At 38.8% G+C, this 21,549-nt stretch overlaps 1 protein-coding gene across 6 annotated transcripts in view; it reads left to right on the plus strand.

Annotated features, from left to right (window-relative positions):
- Window positions 1-21,549, plus strand: part of ephb2b (eph receptor B2b) — a 152,298-nt gene that overhangs the window by 11,762 nt on the left and 118,987 nt on the right. For 5 of the 6 annotated variants that reach the window (XM_039797733.1, XM_039797735.1, XM_039797734.1 and 2 more), the window contains exon 1: window positions 5,471-5,632. The exons of the other annotated variant lie outside the window; for it this stretch is intronic. In XM_039797733.1, coding sequence (XP_039653667.1) covers window positions 5,581-5,632 — 52 coding nt within the window. In that variant the 5' untranslated portion in view covers window positions 5,471-5,580. Of the gene's footprint in view, window positions 1-5,470; window positions 5,633-21,549 lie in introns of those variants that run through there. 6 annotated transcript variants of the gene reach the window in all.

A 21,549-nucleotide genomic window follows, 5' to 3' on the forward strand; every position in this document is an offset into this window, starting at 1 on the left:
AATACATATTTTCTTTTTAAGACAAACTAAGAATATCTTTGTGTCCTCTGTTGGCAGTGCCATTTAATTTAGCAAAGTAGATAACGCCAAAGGTTGCCCTGTCTGCTAAGACAAATAAAAAAACATTTCGAACACTGGGTTTTCCAAGTTAAGTTTCGGTTGCTCTGCTTGTCAGAGTTCAATCCAGCCGACTCGACTCTGCCTGCGTGTGAAAACGTGGCCTCAGCTGAGGTTAATCCACATGCAAAAGGTCTCCTTAGACTAGGGGAGTCCGTAGCTCTTTCTCAGCACAGGGTCAGGGATCACACACCAACTTTTTATTTTATTTCCTCAGCCTTTATCCAGCTGCCGATGCCAATACTTCACCGTAAGCTCTTTAAGTCTCGAGGGGAAATCGATTCCAGCCCAGAGTGGACCTTTTGAATGGCCTTAAGTTCAAGCTAAATATTCCAAAGGATAGGAATAGCTTAGAAGCTGGAGAAACTCATTCTCAACCCTCATCAACTTCGTTTCATCCTCGCTGACAAATATGTGTTTAACTTAAGATAATGGTGAGCAGTGATGTTTTTTTTGGGGGGTGATTGCCAGAAAATCCCAGCTAAAATCATTAATGTGAGGTTAATTGGGAGTTTAAAAACCCATGCTGTATGTTACTCTGCACCCATCACTTACTTTTAGTTCGCTTTATGTAAAGTTATTATAAATTGCCCCAAAACCGCTCAGCACTAGTAAGCCATGAACTTTTATAAGAATGACTAAATAGCTCTGTTATTCCTGAGGTTATTCAGAGTTGAATTATTATTATTCATTCAAAAGTATTTTATTTGTATTTTTATGGAATGAAATAAATACACTCGTATCCTTGTTTAAGAGCAAACAGCCATTTTCATAGAATTTCAAAATGTAATTTCTGTGGATTTCTAATTTAGCTTTTAATTTACAATAAACTAATATCGCCTGGCATTTACTCACAAATACTGCACTTTCAAATGAATGCGAATAAAAAGGAGGTGACCTTACTTTGAATAATGTTAGAAACATTCCCAGTGTATTCAATAATAAGACTATATGAATGTTCAGCTTTTAAACTCTGGGTGGCAGTGTTGATGCAATCACACATAACACGGCAACACATTGAAATACTTTGTTTTCCTGTCCTCCCCACAGTTTACATTTCAATCCCTCTTTTAAACTACAGCACTGAAGAGTTGACTATGTTTGAAGTATAATAATAATCATTCAATTATAAATCCCTGTATATTGTGTGTCAACGTCTGAACAGCTTCACATCCATCACTCTCCATCTTCTCATCCTTTCATCATTCATATTGATGTATTCAATATCAATATGTAGTTTATATTCAATTATATGGATTTAGTATTGACTTAAGAAGCTATTTCTGATAGCCTGAATCAAATTAATTTAAACATTGCCAATACACAATCATTTTACCATTGCCAAAATAATAGGATGTTTCCTTCGCAAGTTTACCTCATTTATTTAAAAAAAAAAAGCAGACATGAAATTAATGTTAATTATATATTTAAAACTTAAATACAATAATAATGTCATACAAAAGCTGCCCTGAATATAACTGGCCTTTCTGAATTATAGTTATGATGGGCTATATGAAATGTTATTAAATCTTATGGCATTTTTTTATTATGATTATTAAACATTACGATTTTTGCTATATTACTGTACATTTCTAGCTGGTATTAATAATAAATATGTGTCTGAATATATCCAAATAAAATGTACCAGTGTTGTGATAAATGAATAGCAAATTTAATTTGAATTACAAACAAAAGAAATAGTCATAAAGAGATCAAATAATCACGGGTGGGTATTGAATCGATGGTTCACATGCAGCAGTACATATGCAAATTCTTAAAGAAAAAAATGTGTTCTAATAATTGTGAAACTATTACATATGACGGATAATATCATTGCATCGTGTCATTTGATCGTTATTCAAAATCATTTCGTTTTTTTGTCAAAAACACACAAAAATGCTCACAGGCTAACTAATTTCATGCAAACACGTAGCTCTGCTTTACTGCTGCTGTGTAGCTTGCATGCTGCAATTTTTTTTAACATTTTAACATGCTAATTCAATGTGTCCTCTGTGCACCTTGTGTGCATCATTAGGGGGTAATTTAACAGGTGATTTGTTGCATGCATTTTGAGGTTTTGAGGATATATTGTCTGCTTACTGTAGACTGCTGAGGCCACTGTTACTGTACAACCGTGCTGTTTTGATTATGCTGTGTAAGGGAATGCTATAGGTACAGTACTGTTGGATTACAGAGTCACAGAGGAGCAGGAGAGGATTTATGCCACATTCAAACATCTCTGCTTTGCATTATATTGTATTGCTATGCAGCCATTCTAACATAGCGTGGCAGAGAGATCTCTTCGGGTAGTATTAATATAATTTCTTCAACATCTTTCACTTCTCTTCTGGCTCAAGCCAATATTTAACCTGTATGGAACTCATTACAGTTAGGGAGGGGGGAAGCTGCTTTCTCAGTGCCTGGCCGTTTTGTTCCATCTGTGTTGTAGTCACCTGAACATGATCTGAAGTCAGCCAGTCAAGTGACCTGGAATCAATACAGTTGAAACTCAGTGGAGGCAAATAAATCAGCCTGGCTCATTTAACCCATGGAAGTCCTGCTGCTTAGCTACAGCGGTGCGGCATGGAATGAGAACGGCATGTTTGTTGACAAATAATTATTCTAGATTCTTTGTTCTTGTCCAGCTTTAGTGACTCCATACTTTATATCCATGAGACATATTTCTCCAGGCACATTCACCCGTTTCTTGTGTACTGTAAATCCTCATGTGCACATGTGAAAGCTTTTTCTGTTTGCCCCTCGTCCCCGCTGTCTGTCACTTTCTTTGTACAAAAAGCAATTTGACATTTTTGTGTACATTGGACATTTTTTGATCGTGCTTTCTCTCCGGGTATCTATGTATTTCAAACAAAGCATATCTACCATTAATGCAGCTGCTTCAGTGTATCCCTATGGCATCTGTCTCCATGCCTGTCATATAAAAACCAGACTGTGTTTTATTCTTTACCCATCATAACTCTAAGAAAACGATGGGATTTTACTACCAGCTTCTGGATGGGGCAGGAAATCGGTTTCATACTACTTTAAAAAAATAAATAAGGCTATGGCTTGCATGATGCACAATAAATTCAGATGTAGTTTTTATGCCAACCATCACTGACAACTTGTACCTTTTTTTTTTTTTTTTTTTTTTGGGAAAAGAGTAATCCTATTAAAAGGAGAAATCTCATAAACATTGAATGTGTTATGATTACTAATATGAATATTTATTCAACGTATAGCATTTTTATTGATCGCTGGAAAATTATTGCCAGTAATGTTGCTGCCAGACTACATTGTGCCAACTCAAATTAACTTAGTGCAAACACAGCTCAATTTAAATCATTTCAGAACATTAATTGTGACATGTCTTAAAGAACTTTGTGCCAACATCACATCAACTGATTATGGTTTTATGATGATTCATGAACAGGAAGGAAAGTTTTGCATTCTGGAGGAAGTTACATTTCACTTCAGCTTGGATTCTTGGCTCTGTAATTGGAAAATAACTGTTCAGGTCTACCTAATTGACAACTTGTTCAGTCCCATGATTCCTTCCTTTGGGATGCATGAATGACGGTTAGCTGGTCTGTGTCTACAAAAAGTTGAATAAATCCCCAAACTGTATATGTACATTTCTAAAGCACCTCCGGCTCGACTGATACAATTGAAATGAAATTCATCACATAGCAGTCTTGTGCAAATGTCAGCATTGTTAACTGTGCAGAAGAATCAATGCAGCAATTATTTATTGATTATGCATTCACTGTTAGATTTCAATTCATTTTCATGTTATGAATAGACATCCCCCTCAGATATAACATTTAATGGTCCACTTAAGTAAAAGCATGCAGACTTCCTTTTGTAATTGTATCTTGCCAAGTCATTCACTTGACCTAACAATTCTTTCGAATCTCTCAGTGGCTGTTTTGAAGTGAGTGGTTGCAAACTCAGCTACTATGCAGACTATTATATTCAATTATAGAATGAATTGTGATTCCTTCTAATATTTTTCAGACTTCACTCTAATACCAGGCTGCACTATTTTATCACAGTACGCTATTTTACAGCAGAAGTAAGAGTGCTATAACTATGACCAGTCACTATAGCTTGTAGTAATGGCCTTCAGTCTGCAGCCTGTCTCATAGTATTTTCTTTATTAGCAGGACACTTCATTTTAAGCTCTAAAACTGACTTATGACGATAACCTATAAAATCAATCAAATTCAAATTATATATATATAGTTTTTTTTATCTACTGTGCCTTAGCGTCTGTTAAAATACACACAGCTGACAAATAAGTAAACGGTATTATTCTGATTTACATATCGCATAAATCCTAGCCTACGTGTCAATGTTGAAGTACCGGTAGTTTCAATTCTGTAACAAAAGACCTATTCAGTATGCAATTACACGTATACTGTGGCTAGTGTGAGTGATGGGATTAATGTTTTGCCTGCTAAACAACTGTCTAAATTAGTTTATATTAGCTATGGGCTAACAATGTAGACCACATAAATGATTCGGATAGGTGCGTCAATCAATCAATCAAGAATTTAAACGTCACACATTCAATTGGTTAAACCACAAACAACATAAAAAACTAATAATAATCGTATTTTATCCGAGTTTATAATTGTAATATAGAATTGAAATAGTTGCATACTGTCATTTTTTTATAGTAAGGTATAGCCTTTAGGCCTACATCAATTTTCCCCAAAACAAAACATAATTCGGCCTTGGTGGAAGGCTTAGTGGAAAACTTAGAGTCTATAGACTATAGAGGTAACCAATTAAACTACACATTTAAGAGTTGAAAACGGTAAAGAAAATGTTAAACCTACTTGAATTGCTCTCCGTGTCCGTCACCTGTTACAGCGCAAAAAGTCACTATATGACCCATGGAGCCTTATAGTGAACCCCGCAGACACGTTTAGGCTTTGTCTGACAAAACAGTAACCAGTATTTCCATTTCGAGCGGTGTGAGTAGGTATAAGTTGCTCCATCTTTTATAAATGACCCACATGGTCCCAAAACACTTAATTATCGCTAGGTAAGGTAGTTTGGACTGTCCTCTTGATGATTGACAGCGGGGTAAATTGAAGTGGCTTTGAAGGGGTTGAATGATCCTCTTGACGAGCGGCTGCATCGATAATTCAAATATGTTAAACCCTCCATCATTAATTATACACATGCATTTATTATTTCTATTGTATAGAAGACCTGCTTGATTAATGTAGCGCTGAAATGCGTATCCATGTTTCTGTGTTGCACGGTGCTCCCCTCTGTCTGTCGTTTTTTTGGTTTCGCCCAAACTTGGTTCAGATTTGAGTTGGTTTTCTCTGCTATCTGGGATCGCTCTATTGGAGGTGAAGGACCGCCTGTCCCCCCTCTCTGCCTGTGCTGTCAATGGCTTTCGGGACATATTTTATTTGAATGCCCGGGCGATATAAGTGACCAATAATGGATATTCTATGGATATTATGGACCATACCGGCCGTAATAGCTGTTGAAGGTAAGCTAACGTTAATATTTTCATCCCAACGGTTAAAGCCGCATCTTCTTGCCGGGAACACCGGCTTTGGGTTTGAGACGAAGCGCGTGAAAGGACGTTGGTCATTTTTATAATATAGAAGGCTAACGGAAAATTAACCACTTTTTTAAATTTTTTATTTATTTTTTAATCTCCATTGTGTTATAACATGGCGTTTACACTGCTTAGAGTCAGCTCAAAACAGCAGTCAAGGGATGATAGTGGGCTACAAAAACATGCTCGCGCATCCCCGAAGGTATTCGGATGCTGTTGAGCGTAAATAGCGTTAATTGGAGAATACAATTGGCAAGCCGGCTACGACAGTTCAGAAAACGTTACACGTCTGTCAGCTCGGTCGCATCTTGTGTGTTCGCGGAGGTGTGTCACCGGTTTCGTCTCAGTTGGGGATTTTTAAAACGTGAAAGACAAACGTCTCCTGAAACATTTTCTCAGCATGTCCAAGACTAAATGCGCATATTCACACAATGGAAATCTCCATAGTTCAACTTACAAAAGGTTCTGGCTGGTCATAATGCAGTCATTTGTACGCAAAGCTTGGCTAAGCAGTAAAGGGCAGCAGGCAGCGTGGCTCAACGGACAATGAAACAGGTTGAATGGTGATAATAATCTCTACAGCCTAATATGTGTTTACAGCAGTAGGTAGGCTACGTTTTGTGATGCTCAAACTATTCTTACCTTGCTTATTGTTACAGTACTTCAATGTATAAGACCTCCTTTGCCCTGTAATGTCTAGATTATGAAAGCTATAGGCCTACGTCTCTTTTAATTGAGGAGGTGAGTGCCTGCAAATTATAATTCAAAGTACAGGAAGTATAATTTGCAGGTGATTTTATGTGGCTGGACTCAGTTTCCCCTGTGAAAGGACAGGAGACATTCGCCACAAAGAAGAATGGAAAGTGTCAGCCCAGTCGTACATTTATTCCCACTATTTTTGGGATGCTGTCAGAAAACAAACCTGTCTTCTTCCTCTGGTCAGTTTAACTAAACCTCGTAATTACAGGTGGAGCTAAGAAACTATGCAGACACTCAACTAAATGTGACCACAGGATAAAACAACAACATAAAGAGAAACATCTAGCTGCTTGTTTACTGTAACATCTTTTGTAGGCCTACATGTTTAATGACATCCTGCATTTAACAATCAAGCCACACCGTAGAAATACAGGGAACGATGTACAACATACATTTCATACAATCCATAAGTTTTTTTTTTTATTTGAATATAATAAAATCTATTTTGGTAATGTATACATTTTTTTCTGACACATCTTAGAACAATTCGCAAGCATAACAAATCAAATCAGATGTGTTAATATTAAAACTGCATAAGTTATACTATCATGTCCCACATCTTAGTTTTTTTTAAAATAACAATTACATTTTTTATATAGTCACTGAATACAATAGAGGTATGTAAAAGATATTCCGTAAAACACAATACAAGTCTCACAATAAGTAACTGTATACCGAATACATTGTGCATAATATTTAATGTGATTTTTTAAATTTTATTTAAATTTTTTTAATTTCTGATATCATGATTGCTTAATTGCTGTTTTTACGGTTGTTGTTTTTAATTTGATCCTTGCTGTTATGTCCAAAAGCAAGGGAACCGAAGGGTGTGGAAAGTGGCATTAATAACAGATTCCCACTACACAGTCTTCCACTTCCCCTAACCCCTTGGTTTTTATTTCCCAGTAAAACGCAAACATGGCCACAGTTACTGTTTGTCTTCATGTAAAGTCTGCTGTGAAGCGTTTGTGTAAACTGAGAGCATACTGTGCCTCAAATACCGATCGGCACAGTTCCTCAAATAGCTATTTCAGTATATCGAAGATACTTCTTGCTCGATTTAAGAAGCTGCTCTTGATATTAAGTGTTCCACTAGCATGCGGTACCTTTTGGGTCTGTGGTGTTTCACTTTTTTGATTCGTAAAAAAAAAAAGAAAGAGCTAGTCCCATCGCCAACCCAATGCAGCCTCCCCCCGCCCCTCCATTTTACCCTGTGAATCAGCCGTGCCGACTGGCCAATGAAGTTGCGAGGATGGCTTACGTATGAGAAATAAAGGGTTGAAAAAGAGGTCACTGCAGCTCTAATCTGAAAAAAACAACCAACATCCCGGCATGCAACAGAAAAGAACCCTCGAGTGGATTGTTTTGACACTTTGAGCGCCAGGACGCTACATTTTTTTCCATTGTTATTTTTGTTTAATAGAGAGTGACATCTTCGCATCGTTCTGTTTTTTTTATTTATTTATTTTTTTACTGACAAACGTTACCTGCTAAATGTGTGCTAAATTACAATGTACCATCGCAGCGCATTATTCGGCGTTTGCCGAAGCACTATATACAGTAGCCTATACCGTACGGGGGGGGGGGAAGGTTTGGTAAAAACCTTAACTATACATATAATATATAAATCAAGTGGAGTAAGAATGCAATCTTAACTCTCACATCATGATTCAGTATACCAGATTTCTGTAGAACAAGCACATGAAAGGACTGCTACTTGTTATACAAATAATCAATAAATCAGACTGGAACCATACTGAAGAGGATTAGAGGATTAAAACTGGGGCCAAACTGTGCTCTGCCCCAAGTATCCATTTTGCGAATAGTGTCAACACTGCACACCGTGTCAAGTTTGAAAAACTGTAAATTGGCCTTAAAATGCTGTTTGAATTTAGCCTATATGAGCTTTTCCCCTCAGCATCGTATCTCTATTCAAACCAGGTAAAAAAAAAAACAAGAAAAAAAAAAACACCATGTTGGACAACTATAAATGCTGTCCATTCATCCGTAGCATTCAACCAATTTTTCAAAGGCATTTCTTTTACTATGTGGAATGTGAAACAACTCTAAATTGTTGATTAGTGTTAATGTAATCTGCCATTGATGCCAGTTTTTATTGGTTTAGTTAACGGGGACAGACAGGCTCTTTTCGGAAATTAATAGACGCAGTACTGCCAAGGAAATTAGCCTAGCTATGTCAAACATGTCTATGAAAACATACTGTGGATTTATCCCTTCATTAGTTTCCCCATTCATTGTCATCAGTGCTCAGTTGACAGCCATGCTAACAACAGCACTCAACTAATTCTGTCGAGTGGATACTCTCAAATTCATCCCCGGGCCATAAAATGGAAGTAGCCTGTATTGTTGGGAGGAGATGAAATTTACTAGATGGATCATTTTGATTTTTTTTTTCGATTTCCACCCCCCCCCCATTTCTGTTGTGGTATTACAGTTTGTACTGTGCAAACACAGCACATGTTTTCTGGGAGGATTGGTGTTGCTATGATGCAATAACAACCTCCTCCAGACTTGTATGCATGTTGTTGTTGTTGGGGTCAGCAGGATGATAGATGACTTTGATACAACCTTTTTTTTTTCTTCCTTTTTCTTTGAAGGAAACATAATGGGACAGAAACCACAGTAGAGAATGGTGAAGTGGGGTAGAATGAGATCACAGCATGGAGTCTTTAAAAAATGTCTAGCAGATTTGATTGCATTTCAATATGCGCCGCATTCCTTCGGTGCTCTGCTAACCACTGGAGCCCACTCAGTTTAAAGTTGGCCAACACTGGCAAAGTTGATGTTTGAAATTTCTCAATTTAAAAAATTACTTTTGTATTTTGCATATCCCTTTCAGTACCATCTTCTCCCAAAATGAAAGCCAGTCTGACAGTTCAAGGCACAGTATGGTTGTTTAATGTTTTGAAAATCCGGCCAAGTTTGGTAAAGATGCTTTCATATGTAAATCCAGTAGCTGTTTTTGACCGGAATTGTTTTGTAAGGAATAGATGTGCGAGTGTAACATGGAAGCGTTATGTTTTGTGCAAGAGTAACAAAAGACAGACAGAGGCGGGCTCTAAAAATGGGATTAGATAAAGGTAAAACGAGCGACCGTATACAATCCAGTGTTTTCTCAGTCCACCCAATGAGCAGATGCAGGGAGCTGGCCTGTACGCCAACCGCCACAGTAGGCTTTCACAAAGAATCTGTCTCTATTCAAGCCTTAATCCATGCTGCCGAGGGCCCAGGCATTGTCACTTTGCATGCAAAATTTCAATTAGTGCTGGTACCAGTTGTTTCAGTTGAAGGGGGGGGGGGTGTCACATTTCCGAGACATCTATGGCTACCTTTAGGGTGAGATTAAGGCAGAAGTGTCACCGCTTTGCTTAAGAAAATGTAGCATTGCATAAGGATACTCACACTGGTACTGAGCAGCTTTGCTTTATCATGGGCACTGTATGTATTAGGCCCAGCCCTTGGCGAATTTAGAGGTCTGAAATATACTGTAATACATATACAACTTTTCTTATCTGAAAGTGAAGTTAATTCCTTTAAACCGGCTTTGTGAAAACCTTCGTGCGTCTGCAAAATAGTTGCATATGTTGCTCCTGGCTCCAGCTTGTTCAACAAATTTAAACTAAGGACTCAGCTCAAGACATGATGGACTGTTCAACACTGTTTCCATGCTTTCAGCTGTTTAACTCTGACGTCTGCGGTTCACTGTCATGAGCCAACTCTTCAGTCTCTCCTGCCTTGTTCCAGTCCACACATATTTGCCCTCTGGAGGTGATGCTGAAATGGTTGCATTTTAGCTCTTGGAATGTTTTGACGCTCGTGGATGTTTGACAAAATAATGAAAGTTTAAAAAAAAATAATTCAATAATTGATTCAAAACGGTATCAAAGTAGCACTAATATAGCTTCAGGATGTCACTTGTGCGGCCCCGGGAAGGCTTACATTTGACAAGCCATGTTGGTCCTTTTTTAGAGTGTGCTGCTCTTCATTCTTGACATCATTACACTTCACTAAAACAAAGCGAGGTGAAAATAACATGCTGACCAAAAAGTTTAGCAAGCACAAAATACAAAATAGCTATTTTGTCATTATCGGGACCGATATCCGATCTTAATATCGGATCGGTGCACCCCTAGTTGTATCTACCTATGTGCGGTAAACTAATTGGACCATTTTTTATTTTTTTCTCCCTCTGTCGCACCTGTGTCGCATGCTGGAAGAGTTGAGTGTACAAATAAATAAGAATTCAATACATTACATCTATGTTATTTTGTCTTAGTTAGGAACGTAATGTTTAGTTAGGAAAGTCTGGTGCCTTTTAGTCTCTACCACATGCTGGAAGGAAGGTATAAGGTGGAAGGTATACAGTGTATTATTAATTCAACAATGGTATTGGATCGGTATCGGGTATCGACAGATCCACAAAGCCTGGCATCGGTGTCGGGACTGAAAAAGTCGGATCGGTGCATCCCTAGATACAACCGGCTGATGTAGGCTGTTGTTACAGTGTCCCGATGCACACCGACAAATCTACACATTTTTACACCAGTCAGAAGAACTTGACTCGGGGTCTGGCTGTTGCTACAGCATAATTCCCACAGATCTACATGCTTGGTTTGCGTATCATATTTGAGTCAACTTTGCTTACGTTCATTTCCATGAGTGCACTGCAGAGTTATGTGCGGACGGATCAGTTTACCTAAGTTCTGTATTTAACTACCACACTGGGAAGTACTTAAAAACACAGTATAACCTACTGAATGACAACATCAGAACCTTCACAGATTGTACCTAGTGGCTTAACACTTAATATTACTACAGTATACAGTACTGTATCCCTCTTGGTTTTCACATGCCCTGTATCACTCATTTTCATATGCTGTAGATGTCCTGCATTTAGAGTTGACTTTTGCTTCCCTTTTGGTATTTATATCTTTTTAAAGAAATAACAGGTGTTTAATCTTCCTTCTCTTTGGTCTGTAATCAGGCCTGTTTAGTTTGCGCAGACCAGCTGGTTAGATATGGCTGCTACTTGATGCTATCAGAAAATGAAAATATTTTCCGAGTGGTGCAACAGGTGCTCTGAATCTTTCTTGCCAGTGCATGACATCAACTGAAAACAGTGGGTTCATTTATTTCATTTATATAAAGTGCTTTAGACTCCATAGGTGTTTTTCTTTTAGCATTGAAAAAGACTCAATTGAAGGTGCAATCCCTATAATCAATACTAATGATTTTGCCATGAAATATTGTGTAGTTCTTTCAGACTGATCTCATAAAGTGCCGTATGTATGACACGGCAATTCTTATGCCATTTTGGCTTGTTATCAAGACGCATAATCGCTTTTTAGCGTGTTTATCAACGCCACATGGCCGCCATTGACCTACGTTACGTGTGAATTTTCACAATAGCGAGTAGTATGAAAGGACGTAAGTCCGCGGAGGGAGGTTGGTTGGGGTGGCGGATGGGTATACAGCGTAGACATACACGTGGATAGCTCAAAATGCGTACGGATAACACGCCGTTAGGCTTAAGGAAAGTGGCGTGTATGTTTATGCAAAGTCATGATGCCATGTTGAGTTCTTTGTATGTTTTACAATGTGTTAATTATGAATGGATATTTTGTATAACAACTGGATAATATTCTTGATAGATGAAAGCACAGGACCTGGAATGAAGATGAATCATACTGTACTGTTGAGACACTTGCTTGAGTGCTCAATTTATTTGTTTATCCAAAAATAAAAAATAAAAAAGCGAGTCCTAAGAGCTGTGATTCATATTTCCTTAAGCACAGCTATTCACAAGTGCATACATGTTTCTCTTGGCAAAGACAGTCTGACAGGGTATCTTAATCTGCAGTCTTATTAAATCTTAAACACACAAAGATAAAAAGCTGTATCCGACCCGCTTTCACTTAATATTAGGGTTGGTCATTTCAAACAAAAGCATTGTGTGGGTTAAATGGTAGTTGCACGCAACGCAAGTCTTAGCATTTGATGTAAAAGGGGTCATTTACTTTTTAAGTTAATGGCTGGTCCCAGAGAAATACACAAATGGACTTTGAAACACTTTCCATGACTGTCTAAACCTTTTCTGGCACTTATGTTTTCCATCCATGTGTAAGCTAAAATAAATTAAAGTTTCTCTTAATACTTGTAAATACTTTAACCATGTGTTTTTTAATTTAGAAACAAATCTAATATATATATATATATATATATATATATATATATATATATATATATATATATATATATATATATATATATATATATATATATATATATATCCACTCAGACAGAATACCAGCTGAGATCAGTTGCATTGTTTTTTTTAACCAGGGCAGCAGTTTTCAGATTACATTATGTGCTTACATAATTGCAAAACGGTTCTCCAATGTTTTCTCAGTTAGCCTTTTAAAATGATATCAGATAGTAAACAGAATGGGCCTTTGGAACATTGCATCAATAGTTGCTGATAATGGGCAATGTAGATATTGCATTAAAGATCAGCTGGTATTCTGTCTATAATGGACGTGTGTGTGTGTGTCTGTCTGTCTGTCTGTCTGTGTGTATGTATATATATATATATATATATATATATATATATATATATAATTGTTTGCGGAATAAGTGATCCAAATGTAGCGCATGCATATTGAAGAACATTTGTACGAGGCTTTGTTATGCACAACCCATTCTCTGTTCAGAAAAGTGTATGTCGATTCCAAATCATGCTAGTAAGTTTGTGTAAAACACTGGAGGTACTGTGTGCTATGAATGGTGAAAAGATGAATTGTGTAGAAATGTATTATTTAGTGAGGATCAGGTGAATTAGGGGTCTTGCGATTTGTTTTTCTTGCAGTGCTTTAAGGAAAGGTGTGCCGTTTGATTGGAGGGCTATAATTGTTTCAGTCTGTAGTTGGGAAAACAGCGTGGTCAAAAAGCGAAAGGGTATGACTAAGACTATTATAACAGTGTTATAGTTCATACTATAGCACTCCTAATTCGAACAGTTTAGAACTGCAAAGATAACTTGGAGCAGGTTGTTCCTTTCTTTTTCACATGATAACAGAAAGCATATTTTATGTATTTATATTTTATTTTATTTATTTCTGTAATCAAGTTTGCAGACCGATGTTATAAATGAATTCAAGGAGTTTAACTCTACAATTTAATTGGAGTTCAGTGGGTCTGCTTCAACCCTGCAGAATAAAGTTTGCATTTGTTTTCTTGCTGACTAGAAGAGAGTAGTTCGGGTTATAGATATTATGGAAACAACTTGCTTTACCTCCATCTAACCTCGCTGATATTTCACAAAGGAATCTAGATCAAGGATGTTCTTATACCCTGCTATCTTAATTAGCATGTTAATTGGCAATGTGCAGTCTCTGGGTAAGTCATATGTTTTAGGAAGAGCCTGATTCATCCCAACCCATAGGGAATGAAAATCATTAGGGGACCGTGAATTGTATTTTCAGATATTATTCATAACAGGAAACGTGTAAGCCATCAAAATGGCACCGCAATATCCCGGCCTAATTTGCCGTCTGAATTCTTTGTGCAGTCTCTCTAATTTGACAGAAGTCTTACCCATTACGTGGAATCAGTGTGTTTTTATGTCTTTGTCGTTTCCTCTTTTTTTTCAAAAGAAAATTGTTGTTTGTCAAGTCTGGAAACAATAACTGACTTTGCTGGAGAGGCGGAGATGAACTGATCAATGTCCCTGCCACAGCCTCCATGTGAGCGTTGAGTCATACACATTAACAATACGGCGCTTTAGAATATTCATCGCAGCAATGGCAGCTACTGAGCTAGGAGGACGCGGGGAGAAAGAGAGACAGCAGCAGCAGGAGGAGGAGGGAGAGTGTACCCTGAGAGAGGTCAGACCTCGTTTCAGAGACCCCCATCCACACGCACCCCAGGTACTGTGACACTGCCTTTTATGAGCGCGCCCGCAGAACACAAACCCACCGGATTAGTGTCTGGCTCTCAATGTCCCCGGGAGCAGAGCCCATCGGCTGAGACAAAGCAGGGCTGATTGCGTTGTCATCTGCATCACAAAGGGAAGCCTTTTTCTACCTGAACCAGTGCCTGTGCAGCGCACCGCGCATCACATCTATCAGCGACTCTGGACCCACGTGACATCTGCCTTTTGTTTTTTTTTGCCCCCTTCTTCCATTCTTTCTCTCTGAGCCACACCGTCTGTCCACCATGGCCCATATCAACAGCGGGACCCCCTCCCCCCTCTCCCTCGTCGGTGGAAACTACATCTTCTTAGTCTGCATCAGCACCGGCCATTTTCAGGTTTTTTTGCCGGTAGTTATGTGCTCAGCACGGTGTGCATCATCTCTCGCTACAAAGAGACACTAACACATTTGTTGTCTTTCCTCTGTTCCCCTCCTCTGGCTCTGGCTGGCTAGCTGTGTCTCAGCTCAGCCAACATGCAGGCACGTCAGACCAAAAAAAAAAAAAAATAGAAAAAGCCCAGTCTCTCCCGCTGTCAGACCGTAACACGTCCATCGGTCTCACTCGGACAGAGAGAACAGCCCAGCTGAGGTTCTGCCAGTAAGCAGACATGTTTTGTCTGATTAGTGTTCTGGGCAGGCAGGCTCTTCGATGACTGATGACTGATGTCTTGTGTTGGTGGCGCAAGCAGGTCTTGCAGCCATAACAGAGATAAATCAAACTTCTCTATTCGGATTATCTTCTTATGATTATGTACATATGAGTACCATAAGCCTTATGTTGGCTTTTATAAGTGTTGTATGACTGCATCATCATCAAACCAACTACTGTTTTTTAAAGTACCCTTCTTCCTTTCATATTTTATGACCTGAACGTGCACTGCTCTTTATCCTGTGGAATAAAATTTTCATTTTTGGGCGGGAAACAAAGATGTTGGAACTATGTCAGGCATGATAACTGAAGCTGAAAGGTACACTTGCTGTCTCCCATTTAAGATGCTTTATGAATAAATCCAATAGATTAAGCAGGGTTTGACATTTTTAAAAAGCACAGGGAGGGGCGGAAAGGGAGGGAATTACTTTTTGTGTCCTAAAGTGTGATAGTTGGTTTCTATTCACACGTAATTGCATTAGCTCAGAGAATAGGGAATTTTAACACAAGGCAATTAACTGATTTGGCCTTTGGCTGTGACTTGTCTGGTTTTAGAGAGCTGGTGCTCATCATGTGTTTTCATATAGTTTCATTTAGAAATCACATCAGATGCAGAAGCTTGTAAACCTGACAATGGGAGATCCTATAGCTTATTGTTTGTAGGTGAAAGAAGTGAATTCATTTAATATGGGTGGGTGCAAAGCAGAAAACAACCATTGCTGTAAGATTTCAACCAGTTCATCGGAAACATGTCTAATAAAGAGGATGGAGGGGTCAGAGGGGAGGAGTCTCAAAGAATACAGCAGTAGGGGTGGTAGTAGGGTGAACATACTTCGCCTGTAGTCCAATTACCAAGGACGGCTCGGCCACAGTAAGTTATTGTCAACAGCAAGGGTGTCATTTTTATTTCAACTTTTGGGGAGAGATCTACTGGGAACTGCTTTAGACACTACAACTATACTCCTTACCGTAGTAGACAGTGGTGTGTTCTTTATGGGATTCTTTCCATGTGTGTCATACTCTGCAAAACACTTAACATTACACCCTGACCTGAACAGTGTATTGAGAAAGGCGCATGTTAGCTGATCTAAGCAGTTGGATATTTATTTTTACTGATGATTCATTTAAGTGGTGGGTCTGTGAACACGTGGGCAGACTATTCTCTTCTTTTAAAATACATGAAATGCGGGGCGGCCTCTACCTCCCCCAGTAGAGCGGGGGCCCCGTGTAGGCTGAGTCCTTTGCAGCGGCCCGGGTTCGAATCCGAGAATTCCTGTCTATCCACTGTCACTATCGAATAAAGGGAAAAGCCCCAAAAAATAATCTTTAAAAAAAAAAAAAAATATATATATATATATATATATATATATATATATATATATATATATATATATATATATATATATATATATATATATATATATATATATATATATATATATATATGCTTTTACGTCCGTTTTGGTGAGCCCAGAGGGAAAATATGGCATTTTAAAAGTAGCCTACATTAACAATAGCTAGCTAACGGTAGACTACAGAGAAAGTGTGATATTTTTACATCCGAAACGGAGCGTGTACAAAAGGCCGTCTATCAGCAGTGATTGTAGAGTGCATGTCCGAGAATAGCGCGGTCACACGCTTCACACCGCGAGCGGGCACGTGCGCCACTCGGCGGAAAAGGGAGAAAGAAAAAAAGAGTCTGCTGCTGTCTGGAGCAACAGAGGGAAAATATTTCAGTCGGAACCCAAACGAGGAACCGAAATTTGCGTTCTAATCCGGTCCGAATACTAGCGTAGGAACCGGTTCCACTATGGAACCACAACCGGTACCCAACCCTACTAGCAACAGCAATTCTACAGTAGCAGATCAGACAACAGAATGGCTCAGTTGTTGTTGTTTGACAAATCATTTATATCAAATTATTAGAGGGGATATGTCTGTCCCTAAAGTGGCCAACAGAGATTAACAGAGTTGCAGCAATGCTAAGCAGTGTTTCCTTAAGGATTTTTTTTTTTTAGCAGTGGGGGCAGGTCTGTCCGAACAACCCCCGCGCGCCACGCTGACAAATGTTTTACGTATGAAACGGAACTGTCACTTCGCTGCAATACAAACAAATACATTTATTCACCTCTATTCATACACAATGTGGCATATTTTCATTTTTGGGTATTTTTTTCGGTGACGTTTTTGATGGAGCTGTTCGTTTAATAGTCGACTCGGAAGAAAGCGAACGTTTTGACAAGAAACTAAATCAACACAACAGTATGTGGAGTTAAACTGGACAGGCCCAATAACCTCTGAATAGTTCTACTTGTTGTTAAATTGCAATGTGAGCGGCAGCCAACCCCCCCGGTGCATTATGTCGGCAGGATAATTTAAAAGTCAACCGCAACTACATTTTTTTTACAGCCCTATTTCTGATACCGTGGTGGCAGACATTTTGCCATGGTGGGCCGCCACTACAAAATCAACACAGAGGAAACACTGCTAAGCATGCGATAGATTTCAGAACATCAAGTGGTGGCAGGTGGAGCAAACACAGTGAACCTGAACGTGGTTTTACTGTGATGGTTTATTTTATTTCAAACCGGAGGATAATTTGGAGTGATGAAAGATAGTGTTTGTATTTTTCTCTGACCTCATATCACAGCAATCAGTCTACCTTGGCTTACCGGTCCAAAATCAATAACCTCGACTCAGCAAAGATTACACCCGGATGATTGTGTTTATGGAGCCCCATCAATTGGCACTTCATTGTAGCCGTTTCATATTCAGCAAAGCCAGTGATAAATGCACCGTTTGGGCAAAGAAAGCTTATCTGAATTTACATAATCACTTGTCTGAAAGTGGATATAGTGTGGGGAGCAATCGGCAGCATCTGCCACACTCACACTTGTAAGAGCTCCTGTTAATGCAATATCATCTTGTCCCCCCTCTTGCTCCAACTAACATTTCCTTGTTATTTTATTCTAATTTCACACCTGTTAAAGACTTCAAGCAGGAAACACGATCTCTAAAACACATGCCCACGACTCTAGAGCTGCCAGAGAAAGACCGATACACGTCCTCTGGGGTCAATAAAACAATGTCTGGAATCACAATACAGCCATGAGGTAACATGGCTGACAGAACAGGAGCCAGGTATATACACGGAGATGGCGAAATGATGACTGTTTTCCATGCCGTCCTCTGGCAGGGCCTTTTCGGGGAGAAATCACAATGGATCAATTGGGAGGGCAGCTGGAAAATCCATAGAGAATCTCAGGAGACCTGCTGTGCCTGTGAAATCAATACAGAGACCATTAAATGAAACGGATGTCATAGGATAGGGTTAAACATGTAGAATATTATTATTCATACAGTCCAAATAGGGATTTCATCTGCCGGGCACATATGTCAATAAAGGCAACACAGATTGTCTCGTATTTCAAGCACCTACTATACATGCGAGCAATCCGTCATGTCTTTGACTGTCTGTTAACTTGAAGCTTTTATTTGGTCTGTGTTTCATTTTAGTTTAGTTCTAAATAAGAAGTACTGGAGCAGCAGAGAAACTCTGCCGCACTCAGGTGTTGGGCACCCTAGGATAAAAGCAGGCCAACAGCCATAGCTTTTTCCTTCTCACATCAAATCCTCACCCATTTCACACAACTATATCTATATTCCAAGGTGACAATTTTAATTGAAACATATTTGTTTTGTCACCAGTCCAAACCTCAAAGATATGTAGTTTATTGTCATAGGACAGAGAAAAGCAGCAAATCCTCCCATATGAAAAGATAAAACCTTATTGAACAATAATAATCATTTATGGTGATTTAAATGTTTATATTTCTACGACTGGCAGTTCTCCGTTGTGATTGGCCGGCAGTGAACAGACATTAGAACTGAACACCGCGGCTCAGGTGGCCTACACTCGGTACCGTACCTGAACGCATCCTAATGACTACGCTGAAGATTATTTTAAGATTATTTTTTTATCTTAAAATTATCTTTTTGTTTTTAGTAATGCCTTAATTATTCAAAAACGTTCCTGATTAATCTCTTTTGTGGCTTGATTAATCCATTGACTATTAATTGACCATAATTGTTTCAGCGTTATATATGGCTTAAGGAACTAATGGTTTGCAACTTCCTAGTATTCACTTCATATGTGTGGAAATTTAGTTTTGCCACTCTATTGTCGGTTTATACAACATTATAGCTTTTTAACTGAGCAAAACCTTTAAGCCATTACATGTGCAAAAACACAACTTTAGTACATTAAAGTATATTGCTAACATATGCCATTTTGTGGATGCTTTGATCCAAAGTGCCTTACAGTAGGGAACAAATACAATTTGTGGGATGGGTGGCCTCAGCAGGGAAGGAACCCCCAAAACTGGGTCCAGTTACTCCCATGCTGTGCTCAGTGCTGTACCGCCCCAGCCTGATTACACCTCTTCTGAGCACTTACCAATCTGCTTTCCTTTAGAAATGGTTTGACACTTTGTAGTGGTCAGGCAGGAACACTACACGCATGCAGCGCCTGTACGAGTTGATGGGGCTACTCTTGGGAAGCCTGCCTGTTGGAGTGATCGAAAATGCATGTTCGGGATTAGCCGTCTGTCCTCATCTGTGTGACGCCCTGGCAGGGGCGTGTATCCGGGGGTTGCACCGCTCTCTGGGCCTGCCATGGTGCTGAGAGCTGGAATAGGTAGAGCTGGACCTCAGGACACAGTCTCTTACAATGACACGCACGCTCATGAACAGATTTAGCTTCACATGCTAGCAAGCACACATGTCCCTGCTCAGTGGCACAACCTATTCATGCTGCCAGCTCAGAGAAATACATGGGGAGAGATCATTTAAATCCTTGCTCCAGATGTCCCTTGGGCACACTGAGTTCAACAGCTTCAACACAAAGAGAAAGGCAATTGTTGTTTTGACTTAGCTCTATTTTGCCTCACTGAGCAAAATGAAAAGGCTTTGGGTCATTTTAATTTGTGACTTAACTTTTATTCCCACCATGAGAACCAGTAAAAACAGCACATTACGCAAAAAAAAAGAAGATTTTCCTTTGATCTTAGTGCCTACGGTAATTTTTCAGAAATAGGAATTGAGACCCATAATAGTGTTTAGTGGTTTTCCTCCTTACAGACAGATTTTTGGCATGAACGTGTACTAATCTCTATTTCACAGATACTAGCATGCTCATTTTCTGTCTCTCCAGTACACACACACACACACACACACACACACACACACACACACACAAAAAAAAATATATATATATATATATATATATATATATATATATATATATATATATATATATATATATATATATATATATATATATGAACACTTGTGTTGTACACTATTTCAAACCAAACACCTGCAGCGTTGGGCGGTCAGGCTTTTTTGGAGTTATGGCATTAACATGGAAACCAGAGGCCCGAAGCTGGATTAGTCATGAGGAGGTGTGAACACAAGGTCAGGGCAAAAAATGGCCTTTCTGCTAATATTGTGTCATCATACTGATGTCCCTTCTCATTCGTATGCATGTTACAACCTAAGGCAGTTGATTTGGGGATCCTTAAGTTTCCTTTTGTTGACTAAATATTTTGGCACCTGGCAGCTTCTTAAACTTCTTTCTGGAAATTAGATTGAAGGCTTGAAATGTGCTCATTTTCAGGTTCATGCTTTTACTTTCGGTTTCTACTAGAACATGTTTACATGCTTTAATGTTCAAAAAATACTAATGTTCATACTGTTTCTTATACGGTCTGTCTAATTGTAGTGTACCTATATTCACCCTCTGTCTAAAACGCTCCATTTTATTGCCTGTCTCTGTAAGCCCCCCTCAAAAAAAAATAGTTCTCCATCCGTGGGTGAAAATATAAATGCATGCATATCAGAAACCCAAATGCTCAGGTATGTGCACAAGCACGGAACAACTTGAGTTTTTCATGATCTGCCCCCTTTAACATAATTTCTAGCTGTATGCTCAGAACTCCACCAAACCCACACCTGGGATCGTTTGCCACAGCACAGGTTGGATCTGCTTTGACGGTTAAAGATGAAAATGGTCAGTTAAAACAAACATTTCACATTTATCGTGATTCATGACAAAGCATCTAGTGGCATATTTGTGATTTTTCAAATGTGTGTTATGGGCCACGCAACATTAATGCAAAAATGGTATACTGAAGTGAAATTGGATGGCATTGGAATTGTCAACGACACAGGTGCAACATGACAAACACAATGAACAATTTAAAAATGGGTATGAAGAGCCTCTCCAGCCAAAGTAAATATTCTGTTTTTTAATGTTTCACTGCACTCCAACCACCATTCAGAAGGGTATAATGATTCATTACTTTGAAAACATGGATTTCAGCTTAAAATGACACCCAGAGTAACAATGAGGAAGACAGTTGGGCATTGATTTACTGTATAGCTCT

Source organism: Perca fluviatilis, chromosome 4, assembly GCF_010015445.1.
Source record: "Perca fluviatilis chromosome 4, GENO_Pfluv_1.0, whole genome shotgun sequence".
Classification (NCBI taxonomy): Eukaryota; Metazoa; Chordata; class Actinopteri; order Perciformes; family Percidae; genus Perca; species Perca fluviatilis.